Source organism: Salmo salar, unplaced genomic scaffold (genome assembly GCF_905237065.1).
Source record: "Salmo salar unplaced genomic scaffold, Ssal_v3.1, whole genome shotgun sequence".
Classification (NCBI taxonomy): domain Eukaryota; kingdom Metazoa; phylum Chordata; class Actinopteri; order Salmoniformes; family Salmonidae; genus Salmo; species Salmo salar.
This window is the reverse complement of record NW_025549920.1, coordinates 61067-77872: the sequence shown is the minus strand read 5'-3', so window position 1 is coordinate 77872 and position 16806 is coordinate 61067. Positions and strand designations below refer to the sequence as shown.

The following is a 16806-nucleotide window of genomic DNA, read 5'->3' as shown; positions in this document are numbered from 1 at the left end:
CATTGATTCGAGTTTTTCTTAATTCAGTGGGCCAGGATCCAAAAGCAGTAGTTCGATATTGAAGATGGAAGGAGCAGCGACGCGCACTGTGATAACGTCTACAACAGTGGTGGTGGTGTTGGTCCATGTCACATCCTCGGTGATGTGGATGCCGAGGAACTTAAAACTAGTGACTCTCTCTACTGCAGTCCGGTTGATGTGGATCGGGGCATGTTCCCACCTCTGCTTCCTGAAGTTAGCAATCAACTACTTTGTTTTGCTGACTTTTAGGGAGAGGTTGCTGTCATGACACCACAATGCCAGTTCACTTACCTCCTCCCTATAGGCTGACTCGTTGTTGTTGGTTATCAGGCCTACAACCGTGTTGTCGTTAGCAACGTTCATGGGGGGAGTTGGTGTTGTGCAAAGCCACACAGTTGTGGATGAACAGGGAGTACAGCAGAGGACTGAGGACAACCCTGGGGGGCCCCTGAGTTAAGAGTCAGTGTAGAGGAGGTGTTGTTGCCAATCCTCACAGCCTGTGGTCTACGCGTCAGGAAGTCCAGGATCCAGTTGCAGAGAGTGATGTCCTAACTGCAACACAAACATATTTGTGTCCAAGTTCGATATAATCATTTATTGAAATCACTATGGCATTGTCTTTTACCATCTTTCTCACAATAGCTGCCATCAGAATTCATGGAGGGAATCAATACTGCATTGTTGATTAAACAAATGAAACACATTATGATGATTTTGATGAGACATTTTATATTGTTCATACCTTGTATCACATTACTAATTGTACCCTTATCATAGGGGCACAATTAGTTCTGATAAAGGGAAGAGTTTGTCATTTGCTGAATCCCATTACTTTTATACAGATTAGCATTCTGTTCGACCTTAATATTTTATGTGCATTTTATACACATTTTGCATAGGCTAATGACCTGTATGATGTTTTTTTCACAGATGGTGACGTGACATTGTACTGAACACTGCACTGAATGAAGTTTCAATTATTTAACATTGTTCAAGGAAATGTAACTGGAGAAAATGAACATAATTTTAACCTACTTCCTGTAATATAGGCTACTTTCTGTAATATAGGCTATTTCCTGTAACACAGGCTACTTTCTGAAATATAGACTATTTTCTGTAAAAAAGGACACTTCCTGTAAAATAGGACACTTCCTGTAATATTGACTACTTCCTGTAGTATAGGCTACTTCCTGTAAAATAGACTACTTTCTGTAATATAGACTACTTTCTGTAATATAGACTACTTCCTGTAAAATAGACTACTTTCTGTAATTTATACTACTTTCTGTAATATAAGCTACTTCCTGAAATATAGACTACTTTCTGTTATATAGACTGCTTTCTGTAATATATCCTCCTTTCTGTAACATTGGCTACTTTTTGTAATATAGACTACCTTCTGTAATATAGACTAATTCCTGTAATTTTGACAACTTTCTGTAATATAGACTACTTTTTGTAATATAGACTACCTTCTGTAATATAGACTACTTTCTGTAGTATAGGCTACTTCCTGTTTCATAGACTACCTGCTGTAATATTGACTACTTCCTGTAATATCGACAACTTTCTGTAATACAGACTACTTTCTGTAATGTAGACTACCTTCTGTAATGTAGACTACCTTCTGTAATATAGACTACTTTCTGTAATATCAGATACTTCCTGTAATATAGACTACTTTCTGTAATATAGACTACTTTCTGTTTGGACAGATATTGGTTCTCAGTACAGTGTTTTATTTTTCTTTGGAAAGTGAAGTTGCTTAAAAACAAGGTCTGTTTTATTGTCCCTTTTCCTTCCAGCATCAGAGGAGAATGTGACCAAAAGAGTCTCCTCTTCCACTTAGGCCAGACATTCTTTTTTCCTGTGATACGAAGCAACCAATTAAAGATTATTTTCTTTTAATAACAGGAAGGGAGGTTTGCAGTGCAACAGAGGACAAAACATCCCATTATTTACAGTAGCACGCAGTATAACAATCTGCATCTATAGATTTATCATGATCAATGTGTTACGACATTCTTTCAGAATGCTGTCAGATAAGATAGGTGTCAGTCAGCGGCGGGGTCAATTTCTGTTCCAGAAAAAAAACTATGAAAAATCATATAGCTGTTGTACTGTTTTCACTCTACACTGCACTGGATCCTGTGCATATGCCAATATGCAGAGTACTTCCGTGTGTCTGCCTTTGGGTGGGTCATGTTTGTGGCCATCTTGTACTGGGTCCTGACGGTCATCTTCCTCATCATCTACCTGACCATGGCTTACAACAGGATCCCTCAGGTCCCCTGGACAACTGTGGTACTCAAAAGCAATGGGGTTAACTGCCTTGATGGTTTTAGGGGAAAGAGGAAAAAGATTAACCAAGATTTCTGTGTGCTCCTGACCATGTCTTTATGAATGTGATCAAATGAAGCCATTCTATAATGTGTACTTCCCTACAGTATTTGAGCCAGCCAGCCAGGAATCCTGTTGTTGTCATTCTACAGGGCCTGTTTTTCAACAGTAGTGCTACAGTGATGTATGTGATGTTCTACAGGGCCTGTTCTTCAACAGTAGTGCTACAGTGATGTATGTGGTGTTGTACAGGGCCTGTTCTTCAACACTAGTGCTACAGTGATGTATGTGATGTTCTACAGGGCCTGTTCTTCAACAGTAGTGCTACAGTGATGTATGTGGTGTTGTACAGGGCCTGTTCTTCAACAGTAGTGCTACAGTGATGTTTGTGGTGTTGTACAGGGCCTGTTCTTCAACAGCAGTGCTACAGTGATGTATGTGGTGTTGTACAGGGCCTGTTATTCAACACTAGTGCTACAGTGATGTATGTGATGTTCTACAGGGCCTGTTCTTCAACAGTAGTGCTACAGTGATGTATGTGGTGTTGTACAGGGCCTGTTCTTCAACAGTAGTGCTACAGTGATGTTTGTGGTGTTCTACAGGGCCTGTTTTTCAACAGTAGTGCTACAGTGATGTATGTGGTGTTCTACAGGGCCTGTTCTTCAACAGTAGTGCTACAGTGATGTATGTGGTGTTGTACAGGGCCTGTTTTTCAACAGTAGTGCTACAGTGATGTATGTGGTGTTGTACAGGGCCTGTTCTTCAACAGTAGTGCTACGGTGATGTATGTGGTGTTCTACAGGGCCTGTTCTTCAACAGTAGTGCTACAGTGATGTATGTGGTGTTCTACAGGGCCTGTTTTTCAACAGTAGTGCTACAGTGATGTATGTGGTGTTCTACAGGGCCTGTTTTTCAACAGTAGTGCTACAGTGATGTATGTGGTGTTCTACAGGGCCTGTTCTTCAACAGTAGTGCTACAGTGATGTATGTGGTGTTGTACAGGGCCTGTTCTTCAACAGTAGTGCTACAGTGATGTAAGTGGTGTTGTACAGGGTCTGTTCTTCAACAGTAGTGCTACAGTGATGTATGTGGTGTTGTACAGGGCCTGTTCTTCAACAGTAGTGCTACAGTGATGTATGTGGTGTTCTACAGGGCCTGTTTTTCAACAGTAGTGCTACAGTGATGTATTTGGTGTTCTACAGGGCCTGTTTTTCAACAGTAGTGCTACAGTGATGTATGTGGTGTTGTACAGGGCCTGTTTTTCAACAGTAGTGCTACAGTGATGTATGTGGTGTTGTACAGGGCCTGTTTTTCAACAGTAGTGCTACAGTGATGTATGTGGTGTTCTACAGGGCCTGTTCTTCAATAGTAGTGCTACAGTGATGTATGTGGTGTTCTACAGGGCCTGTTCTTCAATAGTAGTGCTACAGTGATGTATGTGATGTTTTACAGGGCCTGTTCTTCAACAGTAGTGCTACAGTGATGTATGTGGTGGCAGCAGCAGTGGACGCAGCCTCAATCAGCCATGCTGTTAAGGGGCGCCATAACTACACCTGCTGGGTCGCATCCACAGTAAGAAAACCACCTCAGACCTCCCAGACAGACATTTAAATCATGCCAACTGTGAATATATACCACAAATATGATTTATGATTAGAGCGATATTAAAATATACAGTATTAAAATGACAAATATATGCCTACAAGTCAGATAAGAGAGGTATGATGCCACTGTGTACCATCCAGAATGATATCTATTTGGTCCATTTAAGCGTACTCAACTCATACCCAGTATTGTACTGAATTTTTATGTTTCATCCATCTGTTTTTCAGTTCTTTGCCTTCCTGGTCACTCTCTAATATGCAGGAAGTACATATTTAAGTTTTAAATCGTGGAGATCAAGGGATGAGGACCAATAACCAATCATAAAGGACAGCTAAAGTATATCCATTATGGAACACATGAAGAATGCAACAACCACTCCTTCCCTTTGGAATGCATTTCTCTATTATTTAATCTGTTATATTTCTGTTATTTTGGAGTTATGGTGTGTTTCATCTGTTGGAATGACAGAGCCTTAACCTCAGTGGTGTTTTTACTTCTTATGCACTCATGAGTTTTAAAAAAATTACATTTGGATGAAAATGACTGAAGCTAATAAAGTGGCTATTCTATTGTTCTGAAGCTGGAGATCAAAGCTTTAACTCCAATATTAAAATGGTTTGGACAGTAATGTTGTCCCACACTAGATGGTGCTACAATACAAGGCTAGGAAACAGGGAGTATGAAGAACATTACAGTCAATTCTCTTTTTGATTATTATTATGTGACCAGTTTCAGGAAACTAGGCGTACTTCACAGGAGTACCGTTTCAATTAGACATTTCTTTTTTTCAAAAGGTGTTTTTGGCGGAAATGCCTACTTGAACATGTGAACTTTCATGTGCCTTAATAACAAACTTGTATGCCATCTGTAAATACGAATAAAAATGTTAAATTACAAACCTAGTTGGTTTAGCCACAGAAAAGACAGCAACCTTCTTGCTAGCCATGATTGGCTGAGATAATGAGTGGGCTGGACATGCCAAGAGATGAGTTTGGATTGGTCTGCCATTTAGCACGCGTCTGTCTATTTGAGCTGGTCAGTATGTTTATTTTTATTTACTTCACCTTTATTTAACCAGGTAGGCAAGTCTGGAAGGAGAGCTTACAGTCTAACCAGACACCTAGGTATTTGTAGTTGTCCACATATTCTAAGTAAGAACCGTCCAGAGTAGTGATGCTGGACGGGCGGGCAGGTGCGGGCAGATATCGGTTGAAGAGCATGCATTTAGTTTTACTTGTATTTAAGAGCAGTTGGAGGCCACGGAAGGAGAGTTGTATGGCATTGAAGCTCGTCTGGAGGGTTGTTAACCTCTTACATCTAGACGTTCCGCTAGCGGAACACCTGCTCCATTATCCAATGATGGGCGTGGCGCGAAATACAAACTCCTCTAAAATACAAAAACTTCCATTTTTCAAACATATGACTATTTCACAGCATTTTAAAGATAAGACTCTCCTTTATCTAACCACACTGTCCGATTTCAAAAAGGCTTTACAACGAAAGCAAAACATTAGATTATGTCAGCAGAGTACCAAGCCAGAAATAATCAGACACCCATTTTTCAAGCTAGCATATAATGTCACAAAAACCTAGAAGACAGCTAAATGCAACACTAACCTTTGATGATCTTCATCAGATGACAACCCTAGGACATTATGTTATACAATACATGCATGTTTTGTTCAATCAAGTTCATATTTATATAAAAAAACAGCTTTTTACATTAGCATGTGACGTTCAGAACTAGCAAACTTCCGGGGAATTCGCTAACATTTTACTAAATTACTCACGATAAACGTTCACAAAAAGTATAACAATTATTTTAAGAATTATAGATACAGACCTCCTCTATGCACTCGATATGTCCGATTTTAAAATAGCTTTTTGGTGAAAGCACATTTTGCAATATTCTAAGTACATATCCCAGGCATCACGGGCTAGTTATTTAGACACCCGGCAAGTTTAGCACTCACCAATATCAGCTTTACTATTATAAAAGTTTCATTACCTTTTGTTGACTTCATCAGAATGCACTCCCAGGACTGCTACTTCAATAACAAATGTTGGTTTGGTCCAAAATAATCCATCGTTATATCCGAATAGCGACGTTTTGTTCGTGCGTCCCAGACACTATCTGAAATGGTAAATCAGGGTCGCGCGCATGGCGCAATTCGTGACAAAAAAAATCTAAATATTCCATTACCGTACTTCGAAGCATGTCAACCGCTGTTTAAAATCCATTTTTATGCCATTTTTCTCGTAAAAAAGCGATAATATTCCGACCAGGAATCTCCTTTTAGCTAAACTGAGGAAAGTAAACAAAGCTTTCGGTCGACGCGGGCACGAGCCTGAGTCTCACAGTACTGTAACCAGCCACTACCCAAACGCGCTACTTTGTTTCAGCCAGAGCCTGCAAAGCCACGATTCAGCTTTTTACCGCCTTCTGAGACCCTATGGCAGCCGTAGGAAGTGTCGCGGGACAGCTAAGATCCTCACTCTTCAATAAACAGAGACAAGAAGAACGACACCTTGTCAGACAGGCCACTTCCTGCCTGAAACCTTGTCAGGTTTTTGCCTGCCAAATGAGTTCTGTTATACTCACAGACACCATTCAAACAGTTTTAGAAACTTTGGAGTGTTTTCTATCCATATGTAATAAGTATATGCATATTCTAGTTACTGGGTAGGAGTGGTAACCAGATTAAATCGGGTATGTTTTTTATCCAGCCGTGAAAATACTGCCCCTTGCCATAACAGGTTAACGCAGTGTCCAAAGAAGGGCCAGAAGTATACAGAATGCGTCGAGGTGGATCAGAGACTCACCAGCAGCAAGAGCGACATCATTGATGTATACAGAGAAAAGAGTTGGCCCAAGAATTGAACCCTGTGGCACCCCCATAGAGACTGCCAGAGGACCGGACAACAGGCCATCCGATTTGACACAATGAACTCTATCAGAGAAGTAGTTGGTGAACCAGGCGAGGCAATCATTTGAGAAACCAAGGCTATTGAGTCTGCCGATGAGGTTGTGGTGATTAACAGAGTCGAAAGCCTTGGCCAGGTCAATGAATATGGTAGCACAGTATTGTTTCTTATCGATGGCGGTTACGATATCGTTTAGGACCTTGAGCGTGGCTGAGGTGCACCCATGACCAGCTCTGAAACCAGATTGCATAGCGGAGAAGGTGCGGTGGGATTCAAAATGGTCGGTAATTTGTTTGTTGACTTGGCTTTCGAAGACCTTAGAAAGGCAGGGTAGGATAGATATAGGTCTGTAGCAGTTTGGGTCAAGAGTATTTCCCCTTTGAAGAGGGGGATGACAGCAGCTGCTTTTCAATCTTTGGGAATCTCAGACGACACAAAAGAGAGGTTGAACAGGCTAGTAATAGGGGTTGCAACAATTTCGGCAGATAATTTTAGAAAGAAAGGGTCCAGATTGTCTAGCCCAGCTGATTTGTAGGGGTCCAGATTTTGCAGCTCTTTCAGAACATCAGCTGACTGGATTTGGGAGAAGGATAAATGGGGAAGGCTTGGGCGAGTTGCTGTGGGGGGTGCAGTGCTGTTGACCACGGTAGGGGTAGCCAGGTGGAAAGCATGGCCAGCCGTAGAAAAATGCTTATTGTAATTCTCAATTATAGTGGATTTATCGGAGGTGACAGAGTTTCCTATCCTCAGTGCAGTGGGCAGCTGGGAGGAGGTGTTCTTATTCTCCATGGACTTTACAGTGTCCCAGAACTTTTTTGAGTTTGTGTTGGAGGAAGCTAATTTCTGCTTGGAAAAGCTAGCCTTGGCTTTTCTAACTGCCTGTGTATATTGGTTTCTAACTTCCCTGAAAAGTTGCATATCACGGGGCTGTTCAATGCTAATGCAGAACGCCACAGGATGTTTTTGTGTTGGTTAAGGGCAGTCAGGTCTGGAGAGAACCAAGGGTTATCTCTGTTCCTGGTTCTAAATTTCTTGAATGGGGCATGCTTATTTCAGATGGTAAGGAAGGCATTTAAAAAAAAATAACCAGGCATCCTCTACTGACGGGATGAGGTCAATATCCTTCCAGGATACCCGGGCCAGGTCGATTAAAAGGCTTTCTCGCTGAAATATTTCAGGGAGCGTTTGACAGTGATGAGTGGAGGTCGTTTGACCGCTGACCCATTACGGATGCATGCAATGAGGCAGTGATCGCTTAGATCTTGGTTGAAAACAGCAGAGGTGTAATTAGAGGGCAAGTTGGTTAGGATGATATCTATGAGGGTGCCCGTGTTTACGGCTTTGGGGTGGTACCTGGTAGGTTCATTGATCATTTGTGTGAGATTGAGGGCATCAAGCTTAGATTGTAGGATGGCTGGGGTATTAAGCATGTCCCAGTTTAGGTCACCTAGCAGCACGAGCTCTGAAGATAGATGGGGGGCAATCAGTTCACATATGGTGTCCAGAGCACAGCTGGGGGCAGAGTGTGGTATATAGCAGGCGGCAACCGTGAGAGACTTGTTTTTAGAGCGATGGATTTTTAAAAGTAGAAGTTCAAATTGTTTGGGTACAGACCTGGATAGTAGGACAGAACTCTGCAGGCTATCTCTGCAGTAGATTGCAACACCGCCCCCTTTGGCCGTTCTATATTGTCTGAAAAAGTTGTAGTTAGGGATGAAGATTTCAGAGTTTTTGGTGGACTTCCTAAGCCAGGATTCAGACACGGCTAGGACATCCGGGTTGGCAGAGTGTGCTAAAGCAGTGAATAAAACAAACTTAGGAAGAAGGCTTCTAATGTTAACATGCATGAAACCAAGGCTATTACGGTTACAGAAGTCATCAAAAGAGAGCGCCTGGGGAATAGGAGTGGAGCTAGGCACTGTAGGGACTGGATTCACCTCTACATCACCAGATGAACAGAGGAGGAGTAGGATAAGGGTACGGCTAAAAGCTATGAGAATTGGTCGTCTATGACGTCCAGAATAGAGAGTAAAAGGAGCAGGTTTCTGGGGGCGATAAAATAGCTTCAAGGTATAATGTACAGACAAAGGTATGGTAGAATGTGAATACAGTGGAGGTAAACCTAGGCATTGAGTGAGAATGAGAGAGATATTGTCTCTAGAAACATCATTGAAACCAGAATATGTCATAGCATGTGTGGGTGGTGGAACTGAAAGGTTGGATAAGGTATAGTGAGCAGGGCTAGAGGCTCTACAGTGAAATAAGCCAATAAACACTATCCAGAACAGCAATGGACAAGGCATATTGACATTAAGGAGAGGCATGCTTAGCCGAGTGATCATAAGGGTCCCGTGAGATTCAGACAGCTAGCCGGGTCATAGGTAGCAAGCTCGCAGAAGATGGAGGGAGGTCTGTTTTTAGCCACCTCGTGCGTTTCCGTCTGTAGATTAGTGGGGTTCCGTGTGGTAGGGGGACCAGTCCAATTGGCAAAATAGTTATAGTTATAGTGGCCCAAGAAAATTGTCCGATAGACCTATTCAGATAGCAGACGATAAGACAGCTAACGGTTAGCAGGCCGCAGATGGGCGTTCAGGTTACGTTGCGACGGAGGGGCCAGTTGGATAACTCCTTCGGGCAGATAACGTCGGTAGTCCAGTCCTGAAGGCCCGATGGGGCTCCGCGATCGGCAGTAAAACGGGTCCGGATAGGTGATTGTAGCCCAGGAGTAGCTGATGGAACTCTTCAGCTGGCTAGCTCCGGAATAATTGATGTTAGCTCCGGGACCGACGTTAGCCAACAGTCACTTGGGTAGCAGCTAGCTAGCTGCAAGGTCCAGGTGTAAATGTCCAGAGCCTGCGGTAGAAATCCAGGGACATGGAGAGAAAATAGGTCCGGTATGCTCTGGTCTGAGTCTCGCTGTACAAAGCTGGCGATAGCTTTTCGGGCTAAGGGATAGCCGATGACCGTCAACCGTGGCTAGCTGAACTCCAACGTTAGTGAACTGGCCAACCTCTGGCTAACCTCTGGCTAGCTTCTGTTGTGGATTTCAGATTTGAGGTAAATAATCCAATTTCTTTTTAAATTGTTGAGGCGGGTTGCAGGAGACTGTTTTGAGGTTGAGTTTTTAGAAAAAAATAAATAAAAAGATATGCGAAGAAAAGATGTAAATATATACATGGGACACGACAAGACGAAGGACAAAGACGTCTGACTGCTACGCCATCTTGGATTAAAGTGTTGGTAATCCTGTCTAACGCAGCTTTTTCTTTTCAAGTATCGCGTAGTAAAACTGCATACGTGTTGCTCTCCCCTTTCTGGAGGACTGAGTTAAGTGGAATTCGAGTATGATAGCCAAGGTGATGGAGAAAACACCTGTCTCTGGATTACATCTTCAAATTTAGGGCAACCATGGCATCCATGACAGGAGACGCGTCCGTGTATATGGGTAAGAATGTGGTTTAATTTCAAGTTAAAGTGTACTGTTAGCTAGCTAATGTTAGCTGGCTGGCTAGCTAGCTTACATTACATGTATGATCTTATTATTTGTATCTCAGAGCCATTTGCTTGGCTAGCAAACATTGAACCTGGTTGGTTAGCTACCTGCAGATTCATGCAAGGTAGTAACGTCATGAGTTGGGATTATGGTTCATTGTTTAGCTAGCTTTGAGTCAGCTACACTGAACAAAAATATAAATGCAACATGCAACAATTTAGAAGATTTTACAGAGTTACAGTTCATATAAGGAATTCAGTCAATTTAAATAAATAAATTAGACCCTAATCTATGGATTTTACATGACTGGGAATACAGATATGCATCTGTTGGTCACAAATACGTAAAAAAAGTAGGGGTGGATATCAGAAAACCAGTCAGTATCTGGTGTGACCACCATTTGCCTCATGCTGCGCGACACATCTCCTTCGCATAGAGTTGATCTGGCCGTTGATTGTGCCCTGTGGAATGTTGTCCCACTCCTCTTCAATGTCTGTGTGAAGTTTCTGGATATTGGCAGGAACTGGAACACGCTGTTGTACACACCGGTCCAGAGCATTCCAAACATGCTTAATGGGTGACATGTCTGATGAGTATGCAGACCATGGAAGAACTAGGACATTTTCAGCTTCCAGGAATTGTGTACAGATCCTTGCGACATGGGGCCGTGCATTATCATGCTGAAACATGAGCTGAAGGCGGTGGATGAATGGCACAAAAATGGTCCTCAGGATCTCGTCACGGTATATCTGTGCATTCAAATTGCCATTGATAAAAATGGAATTGTGTTTGTTGTCCGCTTATGCCTGCCCATACCATAACCCCACTGCCACCATGCAGCACTCTGTTCACCACTCATCCACACAACATCATACACGCTGTCTCCATCTGGCCGGTATAGTTGAAACTGAGATTAATCCATGAAGATCACACTTCTCCAGCGTGCCTGTGGCCATCGAAGGTGAGCATTTGCCCACTGAAGTCGGTTACGACGCCTAAAGTGCAGTCAGGTCAAGACCCTGGTGAGAACGATGAGCACGCAGATGAGCTTCCCTGAGACGGTTTCTGAAAGTTTGTGCAGAAATTATTTGGTTGTGCAAACCCACAGTTCCATCACCTATCTGGGTGGCTGGTCTCAGACGATCCCGCAGGGGAAGAAGCCAGATGTGGAGGTCCTGGGCTGGCGTGGTTACATGTGGTCTGCGGTTATGGAAGTACTGCCAAATTCTTTAAAATGACGTTGGAGGCGGTTATGGTAGAGAAATTAACTTCTCTGGCAACAGCGCACATGGACATTCATGCAGTCAGCATGCCAATTGCACTCTCCCTCAAAACTTGAGACATCTGTTGCAATGTGTTGTGTGACAAAACTGCACATTTTAGAGTGGCCTTTTATTGTCCCCAGTGCAAGGTGCACCTGTGTAATGATCATGCTGTTTAATCAGCTTCTTGAAATGCCACACCTGTCTTGGCAAAGGATGAATGCTCACTAACCAATGTAAACAAAACAAATTTGAGAAATAAGCTTTTTGTGTCTGTGGAAAGTTTCTGGAAAACATGGGACCAACACTTTACATGTGTTTTTTTGTTGTTGTTCAGTGTAAATACAATGAAAACTTCAAAAACACCTACTGTACATCATTTGAAATGCTGCCCAGGTTTTGCTTTGTGGTGCCTTGAGGGTTCAATACAGGGGATACATTTACTCAGATTATTTAGTGATTCTGGTCTGAATATACAGTAGGGAAGCAGTAGTCAAGCTAACATTTTAGGCTCATTGATTAAGCTATAATGTAGCATTGTTCATGGTTTAGCAACTATATTTTTAAAAAATCACATCATTTCTTTAAGATTTGCAGCCATCCCATTGCAGTATCATCCACATTACACTAAATGCAAATAGAAAGAATCAATATAATTTTTGCCCCATTTTAAATCGGTGGCTGTTCCTCAAATTAACTTGAATTTACTGGGACTAAGACTTATTCTGTAAAACAAAGACAATAGAATGAAATTAGGAAATGTTTTTTATCTCACCAAAACTAGTTAAGAAGCTTTGACTGTTGAAACATTCATATACTGTATAAACCCCATCTATCAAACTGTCTAATCTAGACCAACCACACAGTCTGTGATTCGCCACAAAGTGGTGTCCCTCCCCACCACTTGTTTTGGTATACAGCTGAACATTGAACAGCTTCCCAAATCTCAGACTGTAGCTTTAACTAAAACACTATGCAGCTTGTCATGCAATGCCAGGCTAGAAGGAGAGCAGACTTCATAGACAAAATGTTTGATGTTATGAATGGGTAAAGCAGATATACGTTCCAGACATTATGGGTGTGTTGGATAGTAGCTCTGAGAATTGCCAGGGACCTCACGATACGATATTATCACAATACTTAGGTGACGATATGATATGTATTACGATTCTCATGATTCTACATGTATTACGATTCTACACTGTGATTTTATTGTGATACGATGTTCCAAACATATTGCTCACTATATGTCTGTGGCAGAGAGACTAGAAAGCATGAGAAAGTAATGGAAATTGCCCCCCAAAAATGTGCTTTATATTTAAAATGAAAATGAAGAACAGTCTATGAAGGAAAATAAGAGTTTTCGTGCAGAGACAGCCAACTAGCACAAACATAATAGTGCGATATTGTTGTGCGATACGACATGATATATCGTGGAAAATAAAATCCCGATATGTAACTATTGATTTTTTTCTCCTTCATCACTATTGGATAAGCGTTTTAACTGTCTTGCAGTTATAAATGTAGTTCCTTATTGACACCATTGAGGTAGGGTTTGTTAAGATTAGCTTATTGTAGCTTTTGGCCACTACTATATGTATTTTCTTATCAAAAGGAATACAATGAAATATGATTAATGATATGCTTTTTATTAAAACGTCTATAAGAAGAAACAACAAATAACAAATGCAGCGTGTATAAAATAATGAACGTAAAGTACCCTGAGACGCTATTATCTCCCCATAATATTTTATTGTTCAATTAATCAAATATATAATTAATCATTTAAATCCCATATTATTCTTTCATTTATTGTGATAAATTGTGATAACCTCAAATGATATGTAACAAAGCATGTGGTCTGTGACCCACACTGGCAGGACTGTTTTAATATTCCTATCTGATGGGCGCTTCATGGGAATATAAACTGAATGAATTTGAATGTTTAGAAGTATTTTTGTACTGCTTCAATTCAGGGATCACCTCAAATTCTTCCAAAATATTCTAAACATTCAAATTCATTCAGTTTAAATTCTCATGAAGCACCCATCAGATAGTGATATGAAAAACAGTTCTGTCAGCGTCTATGTCAATCATCCGTCCAAACATATAGGGTCAGTTTCCTGGACCCAGATTAAGTTACTCCTGGACTAAAAATCATGTTGAATGGAGAATCTCCATTGAAAGTAACTAGTTCAGGACTAGGCTTAATCTGTATCTGGGACACCATACCAAAGAGCAAGAGATACTTTTTTTTCAATTAAGAGGAGGTACTGTTTCCCGTACTTTCCAGAGTACTGTTTACTTTAACGGTTGTCGTCGGGAATGGAGGACCAAAACGCAGCAGGAATGTGGATGCTCATCTTGTATTTATTTATAAATAAAGCAAACACCAAAATAACAAAATGAAGAAAGAACTCACGAACAACAAAACAGTCTTGTCAGGCTCACACAGGCAAAACAAGAAACAATCTCCCACAAACACTAAACCAAACACATACCCATATATAGGACTCCCAATCAGAGGCAACGAGAAATTGAGAGTCCAACCCCAATTGAGAGTCCAACCCCAATAAACCAGACATAGAAATACAAAAGACCAGAGACCACAGAAATACAAACATAGAACATTACCCCAAAACCCGGAAATAATAAATCAAACGCCCTACTAAATAAACCACCACCCCGAACCACAAAACAAATACCCTCTGCCACGTCCTGACCAAACTACAACAACCCTTATACTGGTCAGGACGTGACAGTACCCCCCCTAAAGGTGCAGACCCCAGATGCACCTCATAAATATTTTTTTTTAAAAACAACAACAAAAAAATCCCCCTAAACTAAAGGGAGGGAAGGGAGGGTGGCTGCCGTCACCGATGGCATTTGTGTTACACCCCTCCCCAACCCACCTATACAGGAGGTGGTTCTGGCTCCGGCCTACTGTCCTCCAGAATGCAGACAGACTTGATCAGTTTCGGGCCGTAGGCAGACTCCCTCGTTCCAGATCGTAGGCAGACCTCTTCCGTTCCACACTGTAGGCAGACTTATTTGATACACCGTTACTCATATTTAGTTCTGGATCGTCAATAGACTTACTCAGTTCCGGGTTGCTGATAGACTCCCCTTGGTTCCGGGTCATAGGCAGACTCACCCGGTTCTGGGTCACAGGCAGACCCCTTTGGTTCCGGGTCGCAGGCAGACCCCTTTGGTTCCGGGTCGCAGGCAGACCCCTTCGGTTCCGGGTCGCAGGCAGACCCCTTCGGTTCCGGGTCGCAGGCAGACCCCTTCGGTTCCGGGTCGCAGGCAGACCCCTTCGGTTCCGGGTCGCAGGCAGACTCCCTCGGTTCCGGGTCACAGGCAGTCTCCCTCGGTTCCGGACTAGACACTGTTGCCGGATACTCCGGACCGCACACTGGTGCCGGATACTCTGGACCGCACACTGGTGCCGGATACTCTGGACCGCACACTGTTGCCGGATACTTTGGACCGCACACTGTTGCCGGATACTCTGGACCGCACACTGTTGCCGGATACTCTGGACCGCACACTGTTGCCGGATACTCTGGACCGCACACTATTGCCGAACTCTCGAGGCTGGGCTGACGCACTGGAAGCCTGATGCGTGGTACTGGTACTGGATGTGCCAGTCTGGGGACACGCACCTCAGGGCTAGTGCGGGAGCGGGAACAGGCCGAGTCGGACTGGGTTGACGCACTGGAAGCCTGATGCGTGGTGCTGGTACTGGAGGTATCAGCCTGGGAACACGCACCTCAGGGCTAGTGCGGGGAGCGGGAACAGGACGAGTCGGACTGGGCTGACGCACTGGAAGCCTGATGCGTGGTGCTGGTACTGGAGGTATCAGCCTGGGAACACGCACCTCAGGGCTAGTGCGGGGAACGGGAACGGGAACAGGCCGAGTCGGACTGGGTTGACGCACTGGAAGCCTGATGCGTGATGCTGGTACTGGAGGTATCAGCCTGGGAACACGCACCTCAGGGCTAGTGCGGGGAGCGGGAACAGGACGAGTCGGACTGGGCTGACGCACTGGAAGCCTGATGCGTGGTGCTGGTACTGGAGGTATCAGCCTGGGAACACGCACCTCAGGGCTAGTGCGGGAACGGGAACGGGAACAGGCCGAGACGGACTGGGTTGACGCACTGGAAGCCTGATGCGTGATGCTGGTACTGGAGGTATCAGCCTGGGAACACGCACCTCAGGGCTAGTGCGGGAGCGGGAACAGGACGAGTCGGACTGGGTTGACGCACTGGAAGCCTGATGCGTGGTGCTGGTACTGGAGGTATCAGCTTGGGAACACGCACCTCAGGGCTAGTGCGGGGAGCGGGAACAGGACTAGTCGGACTGGGCTGACGCACTGGACCGCAGAGGCGTACTGGCGGTCTCGAGCGCAGAACTGGCATTGCTCTTACTGGCTGGATGCCCACTTCCTCCTGGCAAATGCGGGGTGCTGGTATTGCGCGTACCGGCCTAAAAAATACTTGGTCTCGCCACAGTACCCATTACCCCGAAGCACGGGACCTGTCCATTCACTGGTTGCCCAGAAAAGGTACGGGGATTTGGCCTGGGGCTCAAACCTCGTCCAGCCAAACTACCCATGTGCCCCCAAATTTTTTTATTGGGGCTGCCTCTCGGGCTTAAACGCCAGTCGTGTTCCCCGGTAGCGTTCCCGGTCCTCACCAGACTTCCTCCATGGGCCCTCTCCGGCCAGAATCTGCTCCCACGTCCATTTCTCCCGCCAGTCCATATTGAATTCCCCTTGCTCCTTACTCCGCTGCTTGGTCCATTTGTGGTGGGAGATTCTGTAACGGTTGTCGTCGGGAATGGAGGACCAAAACGCAGCAGGAATGTGGATGCTCATCTTGTATTTATTTATAAATAAAGCGAACACCAAAATAACAAAATTAAGAAAGAACTCACGAACAACAAAACAATCTTGTCAGGCTCACACAGGCAAAACAAGAAACAATCTCCCACAAACACTAAACCAAACACATACCCATATATAGGACTCCCAATCAGAGGCAACGAGAAATTGAGAGTCCAACCCCAATTGAGAGTCCAACCCCAATAAACCAGACATAGAAATACAAAAGACCAGAGACCACATAGAAATACAAACATAGAACATTACCCCAAAAC

The 16806-nt window shown here is 43.6% G+C and overlaps 1 protein-coding gene across 1 annotated transcript; it reads left to right on the top strand.

Annotated features, from left to right (window-relative positions):
* Positions 1-2195: 2195 nt before the first annotated feature.
* LOC106562683 (CKLF-like MARVEL transmembrane domain-containing protein 8) lies at positions 2196-4754 on the top strand. The gene is made up of 3 exons (XM_014127666.2): positions 2196-2325; positions 3814-3933; positions 4194-4754. The coding sequence occupies exons 1-3, from the start codon at positions 2224-2226 to the stop codon at positions 4218-4220; spliced, it is 249 nt and encodes an 82-aa protein (XP_013983141.1). The 5' UTR covers positions 2196-2223; the 3' UTR covers positions 4221-4754.
* Positions 4755-16806: the final 12052 nt, after the last annotated feature.

What these genes read in the sequence shown, in the direction of transcription:
- LOC106562683 (XM_014127666.2), top strand. Translation starts at nt 2,224, where the DNA reads ATGTTTGTGGCCATCTTGTACTGGGTCCTGACGGTCATCTTCCTCATC. An exon ending in AGGTCCCCTGGACAACTGTG is followed by an intron (nt 2,326 to 3,813) that starts GTACTCAAAAGC and finishes GATGTTTTACAG; the next exon opens with GGCCTGTTCTTCAACAGTAG. An exon ending in CCTGCTGGGTCGCATCCACA is followed by an intron (nt 3,934 to 4,193) that starts GTAAGAAAACCA and finishes TCTGTTTTTCAG; the next exon opens with TTCTTTGCCTTCCTGGTCAC.